Below are 21186 nucleotides of genomic sequence, written 5' to 3'. Positions count from 1 at the left end.
TAGAACGTGACGTCATATCACGTGGTACAGGTAGGGCAAACATGCGTTTTCCTCCACTCTTTCGCTGTAGTTACCCTGGTTTTACTCGGTAAAACTACTGCTTTTTCCAAGTCTAAGACGTCTCCTAACCATGGTTTTTAAACATTGTTGTTATGGAACGTCCAACAGCGACTCGAGGTACGCTGATAGGCCGCATATGAAGGATGTCAAAGCCGCAAGCGGCGTCGATCGGCCCTCGCAGCCAAGTGCCGCTCCGGCCTATTGGCCACCGCCGCGGTGCCGGCCAGCTGGCGGGGTTTGCGCACCGCCGGCCGCCCCCCACCGTAGATGCTGTCACACATTTTCCTCGCTCGTCCACGGGGCGATTCCCACAAACGCGTTCGGCAGCGTTCCCCCATGACTCACAACAAATCTGGTGCAGACCGGTCGATGCAGCGAGCAGATACAGCCGTTGGATAATGATAATGCATTTGGCCACCGGGCCGGACTAAATTGTTCGGCGGGCCGGAAAATTTATACCGATTCCTGGACGGTGACTACAAACAGAAAAAAACGGCCGATGACGCCATGAACGCCGAGCAGGAGAAAAACAACGACTTACCTTCCTATCAACTCGGCCCGTTTTCCAGTCTTTTTAAGACCTCGACACTCAAGCCATCGTTTGAGCTGAACGCTGGTATGTTGTTCCACAGTTCTACCAGTAAACCGGGCGCCTGGACATCCTCTTACGATAGTTTAACAGCTGAAAAGTCGGTCATATCGTATCTGTTGCATGTGTAATGGCTGGTTGCTACGTGCGCTCTCACACTGTTTGCCCAACCTTAGCTGCAAGGGGCGTTGCTCATGAGATGGTGACGTCACGTGCGCGGTACGCCATTGTCAAGGAAACAGTTTGGTTAAAAAATGAAAGCTGGACTTCTTAAATGGTAAATGTCTTGTACTTGTATAGCAAGTCAGACGATCCCAAAGCACTTCACGCTACAGTCAGTAAGTCATTCACACCCTGACGGTGGTGAGCTATGCTAGTAGCCACAGCTGCCCTGGGGCAGACCGTCAAAGCGACGCTGCCATACATTGGCACCACCGCCAGCAGGCAATTTGGGTGAGGTGTCTTGCCCAAGGGCAACGAGAGGGGAATCGAACCTGCAACCCGCCAGTTGCAGGATGAACTTCCTAACTACTGCGTCACTGTCGCCACAGGGTAACAAAGAGGTTAAATGTGACATAAGGCAGTTTATTAGGTTTTGTTTTTAAAGATCTGAATGTTCAGAGTTGAGGCCCTGAATGTTCCCTTTTAGTCGATTCACTACAACTTAACGTATGGAAGGATAAATATGCTTCCTGTGGCATGACTGAACACGCATATAATCCATGGCTTTTGGCAAATGTGGATAGCCCCACCTTCACTTAAATACATGTATTACAGTCACTTAGTTCCTATGCTCTTCACCTCCCACCCTTTCCAAGATTTGGGCTGTCAAGCCACTGCTAGTTAGGTCCGCTCTGTCTTTAGGTTTTACCGGGCTAGCTTAACTGCTCTTGTTAAAGTTTTTAATTGTTTGCTGGATTCGGTGTGCTAGTTCTGGTTTCATGGCCTTTTCTTATAGCTTTGTTGTTCAGGATGAGTAACAAGCAAAAAATATCAAGGCAGAGTCTTCCTTTTGCACCGCTTCTCAGGGGAGCAGCTTAAATTGATAATCTGAAAACATTACAATAAATGGAGTTTTATCCAAAGTACCAGAAAGATTAGACTGAAAGTATAAATGTGATGCTCTGGGTTCACGTTGCCATCTCAGGTACCTGGATGAGCATTGCGGCAAACAATCAGCCAGTCCAATTGCTCAACTTTCTTTAGATATGCCAAGACCACTGATTTGAAGACAGCATGTTCACTAACACACCATCAAAGCTGTATTGAGAAACCTTCTGAGACTACTCTGGCTTTTTATTGGATGTGAATGGAACCTTGTAAAAAACATTTTGTTCAGGAGGTTCTGCCGAATTTCAACAAGCAACTAAAGTCAAGAACACATTGTGTCCTACCATTTGTCAGTGTTTTAAACTTGGATTTTCTGTTAATCCTTATGAAGACTGCTGCCAAGTGTTACCACAGTCAAACATCTGGGTTCCATCACTGCAGGATTAATGTAAGACTGTGCTAGAACTATTGTTTTTCTAATATGCATAACATCATTGGGTCTGGCCATTCAACATGGCTTCTCCTGCCACATCACCCAAATCATTCTCAGCAGATAAACCTTAAGTGTTTAATTAAATCTCCTTTTTCTCTTGTTCAAAATATCCAAAGGACAAAGAATGGAACAGGACTAGAAAGTTGAATGTTTTTTTGGGTCACAATTCTGTTAATCCATCCGACATTATTAAGACTCTTTACTGTCATTGTGTAACCATAATGAGATTTTGGTCAGACACCAAGTCAGAATCCAGACATAACACACAGACACAAATCAAGACACAATGTTCAAGTTGAATGCACTGACACCTCCTGAGAAGCTAAAACCGAGTAAATAGTCTGTCGCACTTGATCAGATTTAAATGTCCAAGTTAAAAAAGGCAGATATCAGTCAGTTTACAGAACAATGTCAATTACTGTGCATTTGCATGAATGTCCAAACACTCCCTGAGAAGCTAAAAGAGGCACTTCAGCTGACTTTTTCTTAAGTCAGATTTTGTTTTGTGTGAGGTTGTTCACATTACTTTTAAAACGCTGCCTATATCTGATTCCACTGTGAAACTGACCCACATGTGCAAAAGAACAACATTCTTTCCCAACACACCTTGGTCAAGGAAACATGGAAGGAATCGGTGTTCTGGTATTCAGTGTCCTACCAAAGCTATGTATTGCGTCAGCACGGGCTGAGGGGGAAACGCACAAATAAAAAGGAGTGAACTCTGAATTCTGGCATTTTAAGCAGTGTTGGCTGCCAATTGAGGGATGTTAACTTCACAGAGACAGTTCATTCAGAACTTTAGGATGCCAAGGGCAACTTATTATATATGCCAGCACCTCCGCTCTCGACTCCTAAGGCAGGACACTACTTGCTATCCATTCTATGGCATTGCAACAGGGGCAGATTACCACATGCTGGGTTACCTCTTTGGCATGGCAAAGTCCTCCTTGTGCAGGATTGTACATAAACACAGCCATGCCCTATGTCCCTCATCCAAACAGTTCCTATACAAGCCTTGCTATGAGCTGAACAGTTGAGGTCAAATATTAAAGAGGTTTTCCTCATTATTGCACCAGTTGTGCATTCAATTATAAATAATAGCTTGTCCTCTGATGTTGTTCCTATAAATCTTATTTGTGCAGTAATTCACCTCCTTAACAGTGAAGAAACTGCTCTCCATCCCGATAACCTTTATCCATACTGCCTTTTCTCTCAAAAAAATCTTGAAAGGGTAGTTCACAAGCAATTTATGGCATTTTTAGAAGAGCAAGGTATTTTAGAGTTTTTTCAACCTGGTTTTAAAGCTTTACAGCGTTTAAGAGTTTTAACGATGTCCTTTTAGCAACTGACTCAGGGGACCGTGTTATCACTGTGCATGTAGATTTAACAGCTACTTTTGACACAGTCATAGATCTTGGTTCTCTGGCACCAAATGGTAGGCTGATCGTCATAAATCTGGAAGTTAAGATGGATGCAGATCTTAAACTTGAAAGCCAGGTAAGGGTGGGTGTAAAATCTAGCTTTATTCATTTGAGGCCAACATCAAGCCAGCTTTTTGAAACTGTGATTCATGCAGTTGTTACATCTAAGGTGAATTACTGCAGCTAGCTCAATCTTGGGGTTCCAGTAGATGCCTGCAGGTTGTACAAAAAACCCTACAGCATGCCTTTAACTGTAACAAGCAGGGACGTGCAGAGGGGGGGGCGGGGGGGGCTTGAGCACCTGCCCCTTTGCCCCTTGGTGCCCAAAGTGCCCTTTTGTTGGGTTTTTTTTTTTTTTTTTTTTTTTTTTTTTTTTTTTTTTTTTTGTGCGTGTTTGTTGGTGTGTGTGTGCATGGTGCATGTCCAAAAGAATAATAATTTAGATCTACCGTGGCTGGTTACATGATCCACATAACGTACCCTCACTCTGCCCTACTTTTCCTCTCGCAGCTCCCAGCTCCGCTGCCTCACGCTGGCCAGTCTGTCCTGCCCACTGAGCTATATTATACACTGGAGTGCTAATCACCGTCTGTTTGAACGAGTCGCTTTGAAGCCACCAGCCGCCATATTGGTACTCCCTATTTCCCCCCAGTAACTAGGGAATATGTGCGCTACAGCATCGAATAACGAGGATTTTCTCATGTTCAGGGGGGGCTTAAGACTTTTAAAATGTCAAATGCCATATACTTTTATGTTATGTTCTAAATCTATCAAGTACTGAGAAAGTCATGTGCTGAAATATTTTGCATTTTATTCATTTAAATATATATGTTTAACATTTATAAATATATAAATAACAATGTACAAAAACATATATTTACATATGTGTATACATATACACATACTTATATATACATATATTTAATATGAATAACATGTAAAATATTTCAGCACCTAATTTCCTAGTAGTTAATAGTGTTAGTACATCCACTGACTGTAGAATTACCTGTGAAATATTTTCACACAGTCAGAAAACTGCTTGTTGTTGCAACCAAATTCTATGGGATTCTGTGAGAGTAGGGAGTAGCAAGATGGCGGCCAGTGACTTCAGTTTTTCGGCAAAATCAGCACTCCAGTGTATAATATAGCTCAGTGGTCCTGCCCCTTTAAATCTGCAGCACACTTGAATGTGCTCTGTGCTGTTTAACTCCACTGTCATTGGTTATACTGCTTTAAATCCCGCCTTCCCTCTTTCTGATTGGCTGTTTTCTAGTCTGTCCTTGTGCGTGCTTGCTTGGAGAGGAGATTTCAGTTTTACAGTTATCATACAGGAATACTGTGGTTACCACAATTAATACTAGGCTACGGAACTAGTCCCAGTTAAGAAACAAATTATCTGCAGTAAAATAGGTGAAAGCTGCTGAGTGCAGTTCTGTAAAGAAGCAGGCGAGAGAGTTTTGATTTATGGAACTTGAGAAATGTAAGTAACCAACGTTAGCATCTCAAAATAGCATCTAGTATAATGCATTTATCAACAGAAACCTAATCTGTTTTATAAAACTAAATATTTTGTGCCAGGCTGGAGTTCTGAAGCCGGCTGGAAAGATGGAAAAGCAAAGACTGTAGACTATTAAAAATTCTGATTCTTAGCCACAGCTGCCTGAAAAAGAAAAGGTGAGGGTTTCCCTTTTACCAATATTTCGTTGCTATTATTGTTTAATTTTTTTGTTGACCCTCTGATGCAGTTCAGGTATAAATAGCAGGTGATATTTCTTTTATATGATATACAACACAACAACACTATATGCTGCCTAAACAACTGCTATATTTTGTTTAGACTTTTACTTATTTATAATAGCGTAATTAGGATTTCACAAAATGATAGTGCTATTTATTTCACTATTTCTACTTCTAGAATTAGAATTACGACAAATACAACCGAGGAACACTATTTACATTGCTTTTATTGTACAAAGATTTCCACACTGTCTATTAGTAAATTAGTGCAAACCAGGGGCGGAGCTAGACATTCTTATCATCAGGGACTTAATCCATAAAATATTACTTCATTACGAGGGTAATTTGGTACACCAAAAAAGTCAAAAGTATTTAATCTGTTGATATGGTCGTAAAATTTATTTAATATAGGCCTTAACGTATCTTAAAGTTTTATCTGCTGTTCTTTATTAGTCTTACTAGTATATACCAATAGTATGTGGTTCTCATTTGAGTGATGAAATGGACAACCACTGATGTAACAATTCAGTTTTGGTGCCACCAATCTTACTCAAAGTACAGTATTGGGTCCTCCATGCTCCTTATGTATTAAGATTTACTGCACATTTAAACATCGACAACTCACTATTGTTAGGGAAATAATTTAATTGTCTGAGAAGATGTAGGTAAGGAGAAGCTGTTATCTACTCTTCAGATATATGATGTAAGAAATGTGTTTGGAATGTTGCAGATGGTAAAAATTGATAGGTCTCTGTTGCTGGTAAGTTCAAATGCAAACTTTTTCAAAGTGGGAAAAAAGTCTCAATTCAACGTTCATCAGATCGGGCGCTGCTTTATAATTTATAATAATAATAGAACTTTATTGATCTCACAATGGATAAATTCACTTCTGCATCTTAACACATCCCCTTGGTGAGCAGTGGGCTGCCACTGTGCGGCGCCAGGGGAGCAATCAGGGTTAAGTGTCTTGCTCAGGGACCCAGGATGGTAGTCTGTGGGAGTTGAACTCAGAACCTCTGGGACCCAAGATCAATGCTCTAACCACTAGGCCACCAGATTAACAAAAAGCATCTAGTGTGTGTCGTGCTTATAAAATTTGTATAAATGTAGTAAGAAATACTGCTTTTCTCTTTAGACAGAAGAAACGCGCCCTGACGCTCAAGTCAAGCATAAAGAAATAGGAGCATGCATACTGCGTAGGACCAATGATGTCAGAGCAATGAAGTGTCCCTAGGGTTAAAGTTCAAATCAAAGTTCAAATCAAACCTACGCCCTTGATTCCATGTTACATTCTTTATAGTATGGGTTGGTACATTTCAGCCGGATGTATAGCAAGGTATGTTTCTGTATCGTGTTTTAAATCCGTGCCCCATGTGCCCTCTTTTAAATTTGAGCACCTGCCCCTTCAACGGTCTCTGCACGTCCCTGGTAACAAGCAATTCTGAACACGTCACCTTCATTCTGACTTCTCTTCACTGGTTGCCTGTATGTTTTAGGATCCATTTTAAAGTTCTCTTATATGCTTTTAAATCTCTTTAAATATTTTCATTTTATTGTTATTTTCCATTGGGTATGTTCAGTATTTGTTGAGCTAGGTTATTTTAAAGTGTTTTATAAATAAAGGTGGTATGGCATGGTATGTTAAAGAGGTCAAATATCTCATTGTCCCTGTGCAGTACTATCGCAGCTGACTAACAAAAACATGTGTTAAATGTGAGCGTTCAACACCGCTTTTAAAAAGTCTGACCTGGGACTTGATGTACTAAGCGTGCGTATGCACAGAAACTTGCGGCACACATCTTGGCAATGTACCAAAAGGAAGGCAAAAGAACATGAAAGAATGTGGTAATCCACGCAAATGTTTGACCTGCCATGAAAATGTGCGGCAGCAACGCAAACTTCTACTACTGCAAAGTCCTAAAGCACACCTAAATACACTGGAATATACCTCAGTTCAGATCTGTTTGTCCACTGTCGCTTCATGCTTGCTCAGTATGAGGGATTGCAGCAAAGCCATGTACAATGCAGACGACTCTCCCTGTGGCTCTACGCTTCTCCAGGAGTGAATGCTGCTTGTCGGGACTTTGATGCAATCAACTGGTTTCCTTATATAGGAAATTTTTCACCAATCTGTATAATATGATTGATTTTGACTTTGTAAAGTGCCTCGAGATGACATGTTTCATGAATTGGCGCTATATAAATAAAATTGAATGGAATTGTTTAACTCAAGCAGCACTGAACCTGATGTTTTCTCCTGAGTTTGAGGTGTTATGAGTTAAACCTGTACAAAGAAATATAACCTCATTTAGCCTTATACAATACGCCTCAAAAAAATAATGGTAGCGACCTCAATCAGATGTAAAGTATAAATATTCCTGGTTTTGTACCATCTAGATGTAAATGAGCATCGTCACTGACGAGCAGGAACTGCATGCAGATCTTCTGAGGGACATTTTAACTCTCACTAAAAAGGGAAATGGGATGGGATCAGCTGATGAATTCCAAACAAGTCAGGTGCTTTTCCAGAAATGTAGTTAAGGAATGCTTAAGTCCCTCTTTTAATAACCGCACGTCTGGTCTTAATTCTTTCCTCGGCTCATAAACTTGTTTGCTTCTTGTGACTCTCAGCCATGTTCAAAGTATCTGGTGAGCGCAGCGAAGCTACAATGAACGGCTGAAACCGAAGCTGACTGGATATGCAAACACTAAAAGTGTGCAGCAAGAGGAAACTAGCGAGGAACGAGCACGCACACTGGCATTAAAGATCGTAGCCCATTACCTTTAAAAGGGGAAGTCCGGTCAACAAGGAAAACTCAGGGGATCATTAGCTATACCTAAAACTAATACGTTTGTGGTTATTTAATGCATCTAACGCTAATCAATAAGAAAATAAAAGCATAGATTGTGTCTGGATCACTGTGTATGGCAGTGACTTCACATCCTGTGACGTAGAAGCATGGAGAGCCGAGGGCAGTTCTCCGCGCTTTACAAGCAAACTCAACAGGAGCCGTTCTACACAGCTGCCATCAGAAACAATTATTGCACATTTCCAGAGGACTTCACTGTTGAAATTCACCACAGCTATTGTTGAAGCAACAATGGCCACGTGCATGGCAGCTGGATGCTCCAATGCATTGGGTAAAATTCAGGATTTCCGATTCATCATCCAACACGGGTTGGTCTTGGATTGGCAACTTGAAGAGGGAGGATTTGCCATCCAACTTCTGGCCAGAGAGAAACTTTGTCATATGCAGCCAACATTTACAAGAAGATTGTTTTGAACATGACATGAGAGTGAGGATTTCCTTTTTTATAATGTAGAATGTGCGGTAATATTTGTTTACCGACCAGAGCGGCGGAGGGATACTAAGAAAGAATGCTCACGGTTGCAAAGCCACTTATTGTATGTGACTTTGGTCTTCTTTCTTCTAAAGGCGCTTGTAACTTTCATGAGTTGCAGGTTGCCGGGTTTTTTGGCTTGTTTCTGAAAGTGAAGTTGATTGTTTGGGCTCTAAACTAAGTGACGGTGAAATATCCCTCCGCCTCATAACGCTGCAGCTCATCCTGACAGCAGCAGAGTGAACTCAGAAAGAGCCGCTCTGTCCGTATTTTCTGCAGTTTACGGTTTCAGTAACTGATGACTCCTGAAAGTAGATTAGGCGGTGCAGATCACCATTTTAAGCAGAGATTGCTTCTAAAGATGAGTTTTATACTCATCTTTAGAACATTGCAGAACCCAACCCATAAACTGTACTTTAATGCTTATTTGTTGTCTTTTTATGTCCCTAAAATCTAAATTAGTATTACTTTAAATTGAAATGCTTAATACCACGTCTATCTTTGTTTAAGGGGTTAAAAAAATATTTTGCCATAAAAAGCGATATTTATTTACAAGGGGACAGATAGGGCATAGGGACTTGTTCTACAGTTGATACTGCGACCTGACGTCACAAACTGGGAGGAGGCAGTACTGTTCCTCACCAAGATGGCCGCCCCCATAAAAGGACCTTCATAAGAAAATGACTCTTAGTTAAAAAGCTCATCATTTATTGAAGAGTATGTAATAATTTTATATTTAAAGTACTTTCAGCAATTTTAATTCTGATTTTGACCGGACTTCTCCTTTAAGACTTACAATTATACCGGCAGACTAAACAGCACACTAAGCTGTAAACTTTAAACATTGGAAGTAGTCTGACCCCCCCCCCCCCAAGAACAGCGTAGTACGATAGCATCAGTTCTTCTGTTCTAAAAGTACCTGAAGAGGAAAATATTTGTACTATCCGGGACCAGGTGTGGCATGTAAAACAAACCCCTTGGATTTTTTTTCCAAAAGCTGATCATCTTATTTTGTGGACATAAATCTGTTTCACATAGTAGAATACAGTTGTAGGAAGGTAATAATAGCTTTAGGGACACATACCAGACACACGGTCGAGGACCTCAGCTAACGTAGTAGAGATTGGCAGATGGAGGGTGCGGTACTTGTGGCCTGCTCCATACATGGGATGTTGGATCATGTGGCTGGTAGCATTGATGCGACCTTTATATAACTGTGGAACAGAAGGACACATTATGGGATGTTTTAAAAATATGACAAGTGGCCCAGTGTTAGCATTACTAAATCCTACTGGCCCCAGATACAGTGCCAACCTGAAGCCAAATGCTAAACTGCTTAATTGTTCAATTCAATTTTATTTATATAGCGCCAATTCATGAAACATGTCATCTCAAGGCACTTTACAAAGTCAAAATCAGTCAGATTATACAGATTGGTCAAAATTGTTCCTATATAAGGGAACCAGTTGATTGCTTCAAAGTCCCGACAAGCAGCATTCACTCCTGGAGAAGTGTAGAGCTACAGGGAAAGTCGTCTGCATTGTTGATGGCTTTGCAGCAATCCCTCATACTGAGCAAGCATGAAGCGATTTAGACAGTTTCCTTTATAAGAAAGGCTGAAACACACCATCATGGCTTATATTGTGGTTTCCCAGCAGCAGCTATAGAGACTAGATGAAGCATTCATCTGATTGTTTATACTGCTTAGTTAGGATTTATCTATGGAGGAAAACCCATAAGTACACCCAATGTGCATGCCCATAAATTGAAGTGAAAAAACTTTGAAATAAAAGAACATGATGTCAAAATGCTTGTCTATAGCTGGAGTTAAATATGGAGCGTTAGCACATCTCCGTCTGAAGGGGGCACTGTGAAAAGAAATTGCAATGGCAGACATGATGACTGATTCACGTGGCAATTCTGCCCCCTTGTGCCTCTAGCTGAACACATCAATGACTAGATTTGAAAGACGATGCCACGTTTGGCAATCAGAACAACGGACAAGGTAAAGTTAAACTCTGAATGAAGGAAGTAGCTGTTGCAGGAAGCTAGCTGGGAATACAAGCTACTCTGACTGAATGCAAGACACAGAATTGAATCAACATGAAGGATGACTGGAGAGCAGCAACAGGTTACTAACCGGGCAGGGAGACTGGAGGAAGACTGTGACTTTCTCATCCTCCAGCATGAGCTGCAGGAAAAGTCTTCGGATGAAGCCCGAGATGTTTCTAGAGATGGGAACGTTGCCTCGTTGAGGGGCAGACTGGAAGAGCTCACACAGGACCTGCAGCCAGCAAACAAGCACTCAGAACACACTGAGGAAACCTTGCCATTCATCAGTCATCTGAGGGTCAAGTGCATTCTCATGGTTATGGGACCTGGTCCTGGTTTTTCTGTTCCACTCCATGTGCCCTCCCCCCTCCTGATCCATAAACTTTAAGCTATAAGGTATATTTATCAGAAGATTATAGAGTGTGCTCTGTGATGCAAGTCATGTGTGTAGTGTTGCACCGATAGCGGTACCAGTATGGGACGGGGCTCCCATCCAGCACTAAAATGGTGCTATTGGTATCAGCGAGATGGGACAAATAGGCACCCATACCATGTTGATGTTTGGATGTCACTTGAACGCAGCCTTCTACCTCCTGACTACTATTATACATTTTATACAAGTTCATGAAAGTTGCACTATTTTGGCCTTTGAGAGCCAAACGTTTATTCAGCTATTGTCACCCATTCCAGGTAGGCAATAAAAAGTTCTACTACCCTCAGTAGTATGCAGTTCTTCAAATATACACACACACACATCAATTTCAAACAGATGGTATCGGTATGGGCCAATACTGCACAGCCAGGTATCGGGTATCGGCACCAAAAAATGCCATCGGCGCAACACTAGTTATGTTCATAAATCTATTTTAAACTGCAGCAATGATACGTCAACCAGAATCCATCCCAACAGGGCATAACTACAAATATGCCGCGTTACTCACAATCATGAACATCAGAGCTTTGAGATTTCTTAAATTCAAACATCTGTGATTTCCATCCTGCGCACTGGACATCAACATGTACAAACCAATACGTGTAGAAACTACAAATACAGATATTCTGAGATGGCATTATTAAAAAAGAAACAATTGCTAGCTTGAACCCCAAGGTTTTGTAAAGAGAACAAGACAAAGTGCGGCAACAACACAGACCTGTGCCATGAGCCGCTGGTTGTTAGGGTGACAGGAGATGCACTGGAGGAAAAAGGCTACGGTTGCATTTTCTAGAGCCGTTCTCTGCTGTGTGGTGAGACCTCCTGCTTGAGCGGACGAGAGCTGAGAGGAGTGAGGCCCTGGGTGCGGAGCGGCTGCCGCTGCGGCTGCGGCCGCGGCCGCGCTGCTCAGCGGTTGACAGCTGGCACCGGAGCCAGCGCTGGCACTGGAGTGGCACAGCAGAAAGAGCAGTGCCGTCCACAGAGGGTACACCTCCGGTCCTCCCAGCCAGTCTTTCATAGCATGACTGTTGCCCACTTCTGTAAGGAAGCGCAGCACCGGAGCAGCCAGCTCTGCGGCCAGGGCTGGCCTGCTGTGGGACGCGCTGGGCGAGTGGTAATGGTGGTGGTGGTGGTGGTGGCGCCTCTCAGCCTGGGCGGCAGGCAACGGGAGGTCGGCGCTGACCAGGAGCCCGACACAGAACTGCACCAGGCTGCGCACCAGCAGAGAGGGAAGGCCAGAGTCCAGCAGCTGCTCTATTGCCCCTGGAGACTGCGAGGCCGCTGCCAGGGTGGTTAACTGCGACTCCGACAAGTTAACCGGAGGTCTGGCGTGCTTAGAGTCGTCCGTTAGCCCTGTGGCGTTAGCATGGGCGTCGTGCTGCTTTTTTCCATCGTCCGTCATGGCCAGGCGCCGCTGCTGGGCCTGAGAGTGACTGGCTGTGGGCACTGAGACGATCTTCATCCAGGACATGAGAAGAGTGAAGTAGCTGGGGTGGATGTGACACATGGAGCAGAGCAGGCTGTCCACAGCCTTCTTCAGCACCATGTTGCATGGCAGCGACATGGACCAGTTGTACAAGAGCCTGAAGGAAAGAAGGGAGAGTAACGTCAGCCGTGATGACATCATCTTAGGTACAGGACGTAATCTAGCTGTCACAAGAGCACAACTGACTCGAAGAGCTCCCTGTTGAGCAGTCCAGGAAGATCATAGTCAACCGGCAGCTCAAAGCTGTGCCACAGGACTGCTGCCACGCAGTGAAGGTGAGAAGGAGATGGCATGAGGAGACCGTATTCTCTGGAGGAGGAGGAGGAGGCAGAGGAGGGGCCAACAGTAGAGTATCCTGTTGGGGGGCTCATTTTATGGGCCGCTACTCTAGAAGAGTCATACACCCAGTGGAGGAGAGCCTGGATCCTGGAAGAGAGGAAAAAGAACTCGTGACAGTTATTACATAGTTATACATATGTATTTATATACACGCATATATAGAGTTATATAAGTAGAAATTTATATTATTTTGTGTGGAGTGTTGTAAACATATCTATAAAAATGTTTGTATATCTAAATATCTGGAGCGTGTAACAAAAGTCATTTCCCTCTGGGCTTATTAAAGTATGTCTGATTCTGATTCGCCCATCAGTGTGTTCCCTCACAGCAGCCTCCACACGAGGCCGAGGCCAGCTTTAGGTTTTAGTATCATTTCAAGTCTGTGGATTAAGCAGGTCAGATGAAGGCCACGACTACTCAGGGATAACGCTACCAGAGAAAGTGACAGGACAGCAAGAGTCCTGCTACACACCACATGCTCTTTGTACCTGTCTTTGGTTCCAGAGTCCTGGGTGGTTCCCAGCTGGTACAGGATGTCGATAGTGGAGTCAGAAGAAAGGCCGTTCAGGCGTCCAAACAGCAGGGGACTGTTCAAATCTAGCAGAGAGAAACAAACACGGCGCTGGCTCACATTACTAAAGGAGAGGAAAAACACTGTTGGAAAAAAACTTGGTTTGGAAAAAAGGCCATTTTGATAACTAGAGAGTACCGGGCTGTCTTTCCGGTTGGTGTCAGGTTGCTGATTTTAAAAAGTAAAAGTTATGTTTGTGTTATGTTGTGTTTGTAGTGGAGTCCAAGAACCAGGATGATGCGGGGAAACGCTTCAGTCCACCCTTAGGCTACAGCTGTATACAACAAGCAACGGGAAAAACAAACACTTCTTTGGGTCTCATATGTTTGTGTCATAGGTAAGAAGACTTGGAAAAGATGAAACTAATTAAGAAGTTCCCAGAAGCGTTGAATAATATGCAACCGTTGGTGAGAACCAGGCTTCTGGGTCTACAGAGCACTATTTGGAACGACCACACACTGCAATGAGACCAAAGAAACGTCACACGGTGGTTAAAAGCAGGTCGCATAGAGTGATGAATGCCACTGAATCCCATTCATCTAGTATGTTTTCTTCTCCAGACGGGAGAAGGTTAATATTACAGTCATTACATCCTCCCAACCAATCACAAACGCAGACCCAGGAACGCTCCGTCACCAGGCTCCGCCCCTTTCAAAGAGTTCAGAAAGCACGCCTTCTTTTTGCTTTTTTAAAAACTTGCAGTTTTGGTAAAACGTTGGTTGAATAAATGGTTTAAATTCAGCGTTTGTGTGTTCTGCATCTAAAAATAGGTTGCTAAGCAACAGCATAAAATAGTCAGGGCTGCACTTAAAATATATGTTTTGAATTTGTTGATAATTGATTATGGATTTTATCAGTATGCTTTGTTTCCCCTATATCAGAGGTGAGCAAGCTTTACCACTCTAAGAGCCATTTGGACCCGTTTCACACAGTAAAGAAAACACTGGGAGCCATAAAACCCTTTGGAAATTTGAAATTAAACCACAACTATAACACATTTTCTTGCGACAGAATGGACCCCAGTGTCTCCCGCAGCGCTATCTTGGCGAGGCGGCCGCCTCACCAAACTCACGTTACCGCCTTGCCAACATTCAAAAAAACAAAACTAACTCGATATGCTTGCATGTTTATTTGACGTTAACACGCGTTTTCTTGTTGTTGCTTTAGCGCGTGCATATAGTGAATGGCAGGGCAAAACAGGCGCTCCGCTCCGCAGGTCGTCCGCGCAAAGCGTGTCTTGGCAGTTGGCAAACATCTTTTCAGAGCGCATTACTGCCACCAGCTGGTGAGGAGTGCTGGTCAGCCAGCATTGACGACTGCCTGCATGAGGCACACAGCTCCGCCACATAATGGTTTTCAACAGCTGAGCCGCATCAGAGCGATCAGAGAGCCGCAGGTTGCCGACCCCTGCCCTATATCGTCCAGCCCAATGTAGACGTGAATGAAAGGACCTATTTTTTGGTCACAGACGAAGATGAAGATCTTGGGCTCATTTACTAGCGATAAGATCCACTGTTTGTCATTTCTGGACGTAAGCAGCTGCGTTCTGGTTACGTCCAGAAATGAACTGAATTATTGTGATCTAATCTGTGTGTTCGCCATGTTACGTCAGTACATTTATGATATTGTAGCATTCTCAATCAGGAAAGAAACTAGAGAAACTAAAAACTGCCCTCCCTAATATACAGTATGAGGATCATGAGGCAACGTGACGCCGAGTGAACGGATATTGCATTAAAAGAAAAGAGCCAAGGCTGTAGAAACAGCAGCGTCCACAGAGGAGGATTTAGACTAGGCCTTTAGAGGTTCAGTCCATGAGCGTCTCAAACATTTGTGTGGACTCACTTGCAGGGTCTGTGCCAGAGGCGGCACAGTTTCTTAGCAGAATGTCAATGAGCTTGAGTCCGATTCTTGTAGACTGGAGGCCTATTTTAACCAGCACAGCCTCGATGTTGGGAGAATGCATGCCGCAGTAAGGAGACATGAGCAGTGCAGCACATGTCTGCAGCAGATTGGCTGTGGGTGCTGCAGCACTGGCCATCATGGCCTCCAGATCACCAACATGCGTCAGGCAGTGATGTAGAAGGCGAAGCCACCCGATGCTGAGAAACACAGACAGGAATCACAACAGTTGCTACTTTGAATCCAGGCGGACGGACAGACTGGTCCGAAAACAACGGGGTACCTGGTTTTTGAGACTTGGTCCTCAGAGGGCAGAAAGGGGTTGTTGACTGTTGCAGAGGAGGTGTTGCCAAACGCAGTCAGCCCTAAAAGTTTGATCTGAGACAAGCCCAAGGTACTGGCATCCCGAGGACGGTGGAGCCTCAGGCAAACGGCTGAGGCTACCTCTGCCTTCACCAGCTGGATCTTTATGTACGTTAGGCCACTGGTGATGACTGGCGTAGAGAGCGGCAACATGTTGACCCCGTCTGCACTGATCTCCACAGACACCGAGGATGGGCAGGCTGATTGGAGGAAGGAGTAAAAGGAGATGAAACAGAAGTCATCAGGACTATGTACACAAGGCACTGCAGTGCCTTACAAGAGCATTCACCCCTTGGCATTTTTCATGCTTTGTTGCTTCACAGCCTGGAATTTAAATGATTGGGAGTTTGCACCATTTCATTTACAGAACATGCCAACAACTTTGGAGATGTATCTATTTTTTTCTATTATGAAACCAACAACAGGGAAACATGGTAGAAAATGGCATGGGCCTCCTTAAAATCAGTACTTTGTAGAGCCTTTTGCAGCAGATCAGTCTCTCTCCTTCTGCCCGTTCCTCGAGGCTAAACTCTTCCAGCTCCTCCATGTTGGATGGTTTTCACTTGTGTACAGCGACCTTCAAGTCTAACCACAGATTCCTAGTAGGATTGAGGTCTGGACTTTGACTAGGCCATCCCAACACATTCCAATGTTTCCTTAAAACCACCCACGTGTTGTTTTGGCAGTACGCTTCGGGTCATTGTCCTGCTGGGAGGTGAACCTTAGTCCTAGTGTCTCTTGACAGGCGGACATTCTGAAGTTAGAGCTTCTAGAGGTGACTACCTCTAGAAGCTCGTCAAGAGAATGCCAAGAGTGTGCAAAGCAGTAATCAAAGCAAAAGGTGGCTACTTTAAGAACCTAGAAAATAAGACATATTTATATAAGTATATAATTCCACATGTGTTAATTCCTAGTTTTGATGCCTTCAGTGTGAATCTACAACTCTCATAGTCATGAAAACAAAGAAAAGTCTTTGAATGAGAAGGTGTGTCCAAACTTTTGGTCTGTGCTGTACATGCTAACTTTCTCTTATATTATTCTTATGTAATAAGAATAATATGGGGGGGGGGGGGGGGGGTGTATACTGTACACTATTAAATCAGACGACTCACTGGCCAGGGAAGCAAGATGTGGCTGGATGTGAACCTCTTTGAGCAGCACGGCAGCAGGAAGGTGGATGGTGAGGTCACACCACGCCTCCTCTGGCAGGAAGATGTAGGACCAGGCAGCAGAGCGGGCCCGGCGGTGGGGCGGGGTGGCCTGTAGGAGAACCTCCGCTGGCTGCGCTGTGGGGCTGCTGGATGTGATGGTGCCTGAGGATGGATGAGCAAACGTAGAGGAACGTAGTGCATAGGCTACTGCAAGCTCTAAAATACATTGTCTACCTGATGTAAAAAACTAAGAGACAGAATAAAACTGCACCTAAAGGAGCAAAGTTATGCAGTCCCTCAGCGTTGTCCGGCTCTGATGTCATCACTCTGGCCTTGAGGTTACCGTCTGCTGTTTTTCCAGGACCCGAGTCCAAGAACTTCATTATGGTGGACACCATACTGCGTGCTGTGTTCACAATGGCTCTGGTGCTGGTCACCATGTTGTTACAGATTAACTGTACACCCCCTGACGAGTGAGAAGAAAGCTTTTTAACATTTATGGACCTCCATCAAAATGAGCTGACGGGTTTTATCTGCCATGTGTCATGTGCTGATCGCCTGCCATATCCCTGATTTTAGACACATTTAAACAGTCTAGTGAGGAGAAACGGGCACTTTTGCACATTTGAACAATCACCATTAGACCTGAGCCTAAACCGTGCCTGTAAGGCACACTTAGTATCCTTACATTTTCTCAAAGTTTCATGGTGCACCTTATATATGACTAGTGTTGTGCTTACTGACTGACTTTATGTGGTACATAAAATCTGTTCAAATGTACGACTTCGGTTAGCAACAAGCCGCTCCACACAATGGACATTTGGAGCATTACGCTCCACTGTGTCACTACCTGCGGGTAAAATGTCTTGCCCAAGGACACAACGACAGAGACAGTCAGAGCAGGGGACCGAACCGGCAACCCGCAACTCCCTAACCTCTGTGCCACCGTCGCCCCATCAACAATAAACCTAGTAAATTAATTCAATATAAAAGTTCAGCTTATTTTGGCCTGATGTTAGGAACAGGGCAGTGTAGTCCAGCTACATGTCCTCCTCACAGAGACGATAACTGTCTCTCAGGAGGGCAAGGCAAATTCATTTTTATAGCACATTTCAGTACAGAGACAATGCAAAGTGCTTTACATGATTAAAAACAGAATAAAAGCAAGCAGGGATAAAATGCAGAAACAAAATAGGAGAGAACTGTGTACGTGGAGGGGCGGAGTGATATTACACACTTGGGAAGAATATTTAGTGCGCCTTATAATCCCAAAAATAGTAAAAGAGAAACGGAAGAAGTTTTCCAACTGCAGTTATAATAATGCTCAATAAAACAATCATTTATTGCCATTTTGATTGTGACACACTTCAGCTAAAAGACAGGATAAACACCTGGCCATTTCAAGTCTGTATTGTGATAAAAAAAAGTCATTACCATTGTAGACTTTTGGGAGAGACACATGAGCAGCAGTTACCTAGCTGTGCTTTTCAAAAAGTGCTAACTTGTCAGCGATTTTGGTGCTACTATGATTTTACCCAGACATGTTCTTTGAATGAGAAATATTAGAAATGTGCTCCTCTTGTAGGAAAGGACAAAAAGTCTCCTGTCAGCCAGGTGATTAAGCAGTAACAGGTAGGTGAGGAGGATGGCAGCACAACTGTACGATCCATACGGCTGCTCACAACTCTGAAGACCTTAAACACAAAGCTGCACCTTTAAGACCTTTGTGTATGTTGAGACCTAACCTGACAACAGCCACATGGATGTCGCTCCACTCACATCCATCTGGAACACCTCCACAGGAATTGCCTTTATTGAAGGCTGGGCCTTATCAAAAATCCTTGCATATGATTGGATAAGCCACTTGTCTGTCATCTTTATCGACGTGCTATTTCAACCACTCACACAGAAGCCAACCCGTGACGCTGATGAGAGCGACGCAGTAAAACAAAACAGAACAGCCAACAAAAGCCTTCAGAGGCGTTCTCTGATGTTCTTTTAATGAAACAATATTAGGTAGATTGGACAACACGGAACAAATAGCAGCATCAATGTTAACGCTTGCTTCCTCCATGCGAGCCGCCATTGTTATCTGAATCAAAACAGTCTCACGTCACGGTCGCTTCTCCACTACGTCACATCTATGAAACTCCAGCCCTGCGTCCTGATTGGCTGGACAATAAAATTGGTTGGAGAAATCACTTTCAATGGGCGAGGTCCCAGATGGATGTGAGTGGAGCTAGGCGGAGTGAAATTCATCTGGCCATACACAGCATGTCTGAACAAACTCTGCACTGTGGTGCTCCACTTTCAGGACAGATTTTGTCTGAAGGAAAAAAAAACATCTTAACCAGGAATGACTCTACATTTACTGCACACATACCCATGTCATGGAAGGTCTTCAGAGCTTCACTGGTGTCCAAAACTCGCAAGATAAACCAGAGGAGCGGCTCAGACAGCTGGCAGGTGGACAGAGACCCCTGTGATCCAAAAACAAGCCAGTGTTGGGACTTTGTGTCTTTAAAGGTTACTTTAACATGTAATGAGTGCTGAAGGAGGAGCGGCCTGCTTGTACCTGTCTGCCCATGTAACCACAGGCCATGTAGGTGAGAATGGGCTGCAGCATGACCTGCACTGAGCTGGCCCTCTTGCTCAGGGTGGTGAGGATAGTGAAGAGACCGTCCCCCACTGAGATGGCGTCCAGGCCACCGTGGAAGTTCTCATGTTTGGTAAGATGGAGACCACTGGCACCTGGACAAAAGACAAAAGACTTGTGTCTATGCTTTTCCTCATCATCACCAGTTTGTGGAAAACCCAGCTCAGCGTGTTAAGCTGCCAAACTCATTCAGTTTCTGTTTAAAACTTGCAGAGCCAAAAATACCGCTGGATCTTAAAGGGGAAGTCCGGTCAACAAGGAAAACTCAGGGGATCATTAGCTATACCTAAAACTAATACGTTTGTGGTTATTTAATGCATCTAGCGCTAATCAATAAGAAAATAAAAGCATAGATTGTGTCTGGATCACCGTGTATGGCAGTGACATCACATCCTGTGACGTAGAAGCTCTTTTTTTTTTTATAATGTAGAATGTGCGGTAATATTTGTTTACCGACCAGAGCGGCGGAGGGATACTAAGAAAGAATGCTCACTGTTGCAAAGCCACTTATTGTATGTGACTTTGGTCTTCTTTCTTCTAAAGGCGCTTGTAACTTTCATGAGTTGCAGGTTGCCGGGTTTTTTGGCTTGTTTCTGAAAGTGAAGTTGATTGTTTGGGCTCTAAACTAAGTGACGGTGAAATATCCCTCCGCCTCATAACGCTGCAGCTCATCCTGACAGCAGCAGAGTGAACTCAGAAAGAGCCGCTCTGTCCGTATTTTCTGCAGTTTACGGTTTCAGTAACTGATGACTGCTGAAAGTAGATCAGGCGGTGCAGATCACCATTTTAAGCAGAGATTGCTTCTAAAGATGAGTTTTATACTCATCTTTAGAACATTGCAGAACCCAACCCATAAACTGTACTTTAATGCTTATTTGTCTTTTTATGTCCCTAAAATCTAAATTAGTATTACTTTAAATTGAAATGCTTAATACCACGTCTATCTTTGTTTAAGGGGTTAAAAAAATATTTTGCCATAAAAAGCGATATTTATTTACAAGGGGACAGATAGGGCATAGGGACTTGCTCTACAGTTGATACTGCGACCTGACGTCACAAACTGGGAGGAGGCAGTACTGTTCCTCACCAATATGGCCGCCCCCATAAAAGGACCTTCATAAGAAAATGACTCTTAGTTAAAAAAAGCTTATCATTTATTGAAGATTTATTAATCATTTTATATTTAAAGTACTTTCAGCAGTTTGACTTCTGATTTAGAGCGGACTTCTCCTTTAAGGAACAGAAAGCGAAACGCTGACGGGAAGGATCTGAAAGCGCTGAACTGAGCTGACTGAAAGCAGGCGGACGACTTACCGATAATCATAGCCATGGCGCTGCTGTTGCACTGGCCCAGCGCTGACAAGATCTGACTCATTATCTGCTGATTAGCGAGCACCAGGTCAGCCACACCGGCGGGGGGGCCCTGACTAGATGACGCTCCGCCTGCCACACTTTCTTTGCTGCCACAGGCCTTCTCCTCGTCCGACACGCTGCTATCGGCCGCGCCGCTGCCCACCAGCGCCGCCCGTCCACTGAACTCT

At 43.8% G+C, this 21186-nt stretch overlaps 1 protein-coding gene across 3 annotated transcripts in view; it reads right to left on the bottom strand.

Annotated features, from left to right (window-relative positions):
* LOC118556304 (baculoviral IAP repeat-containing protein 6-like) overlaps positions 1–21186 on the bottom strand; it is a 133629-nt gene that overhangs the window by 93310 nt on the left and 19133 nt on the right. For all 3 annotated transcript variants that reach the window (XM_036130659.1, XM_036130660.1, XM_036130661.1), the window contains exons 15-26: positions 20960–21186; positions 19565–19740; positions 19373–19469; positions 17261–17455; positions 16951–17151; positions 15759–16038; positions 15419–15675; positions 13491–13599; positions 12850–13089; positions 11896–12760; positions 10833–10976; positions 9777–9906 (exon numbers count right to left, since the gene is read on the bottom strand). The exon at positions 20960–21186 is cut by the window's right edge and continues 345 nt beyond it. In XM_036130659.1, the coding sequence (XP_035986552.1) occupies positions 9777–9906; positions 10833–10976; positions 11896–12760; positions 12850–13089; positions 13491–13599; positions 15419–15675; positions 15759–16038; positions 16951–17151; positions 17261–17455; positions 19373–19469; positions 19565–19740; positions 20960–21186 (2921 nt within the window). The remainder of the gene's footprint in view (positions 1–9776; positions 9907–10832; positions 10977–11895; positions 12761–12849; positions 13090–13490; positions 13600–15418; positions 15676–15758; positions 16039–16950; positions 17152–17260; positions 17456–19372; positions 19470–19564; positions 19741–20959) is intronic.

The sequence above is a fragment of the Fundulus heteroclitus genome, unplaced genomic scaffold (genome assembly GCF_011125445.2).
Source record: "Fundulus heteroclitus isolate FHET01 unplaced genomic scaffold, MU-UCD_Fhet_4.1 scaffold_37, whole genome shotgun sequence".
NCBI classification, from domain to species: domain Eukaryota; kingdom Metazoa; phylum Chordata; class Actinopteri; order Cyprinodontiformes; family Fundulidae; genus Fundulus; species Fundulus heteroclitus.
The sequence above is the reverse complement of the archived record's forward strand: the minus strand, read 5'-3'. Positions and strand labels throughout refer to the sequence as shown.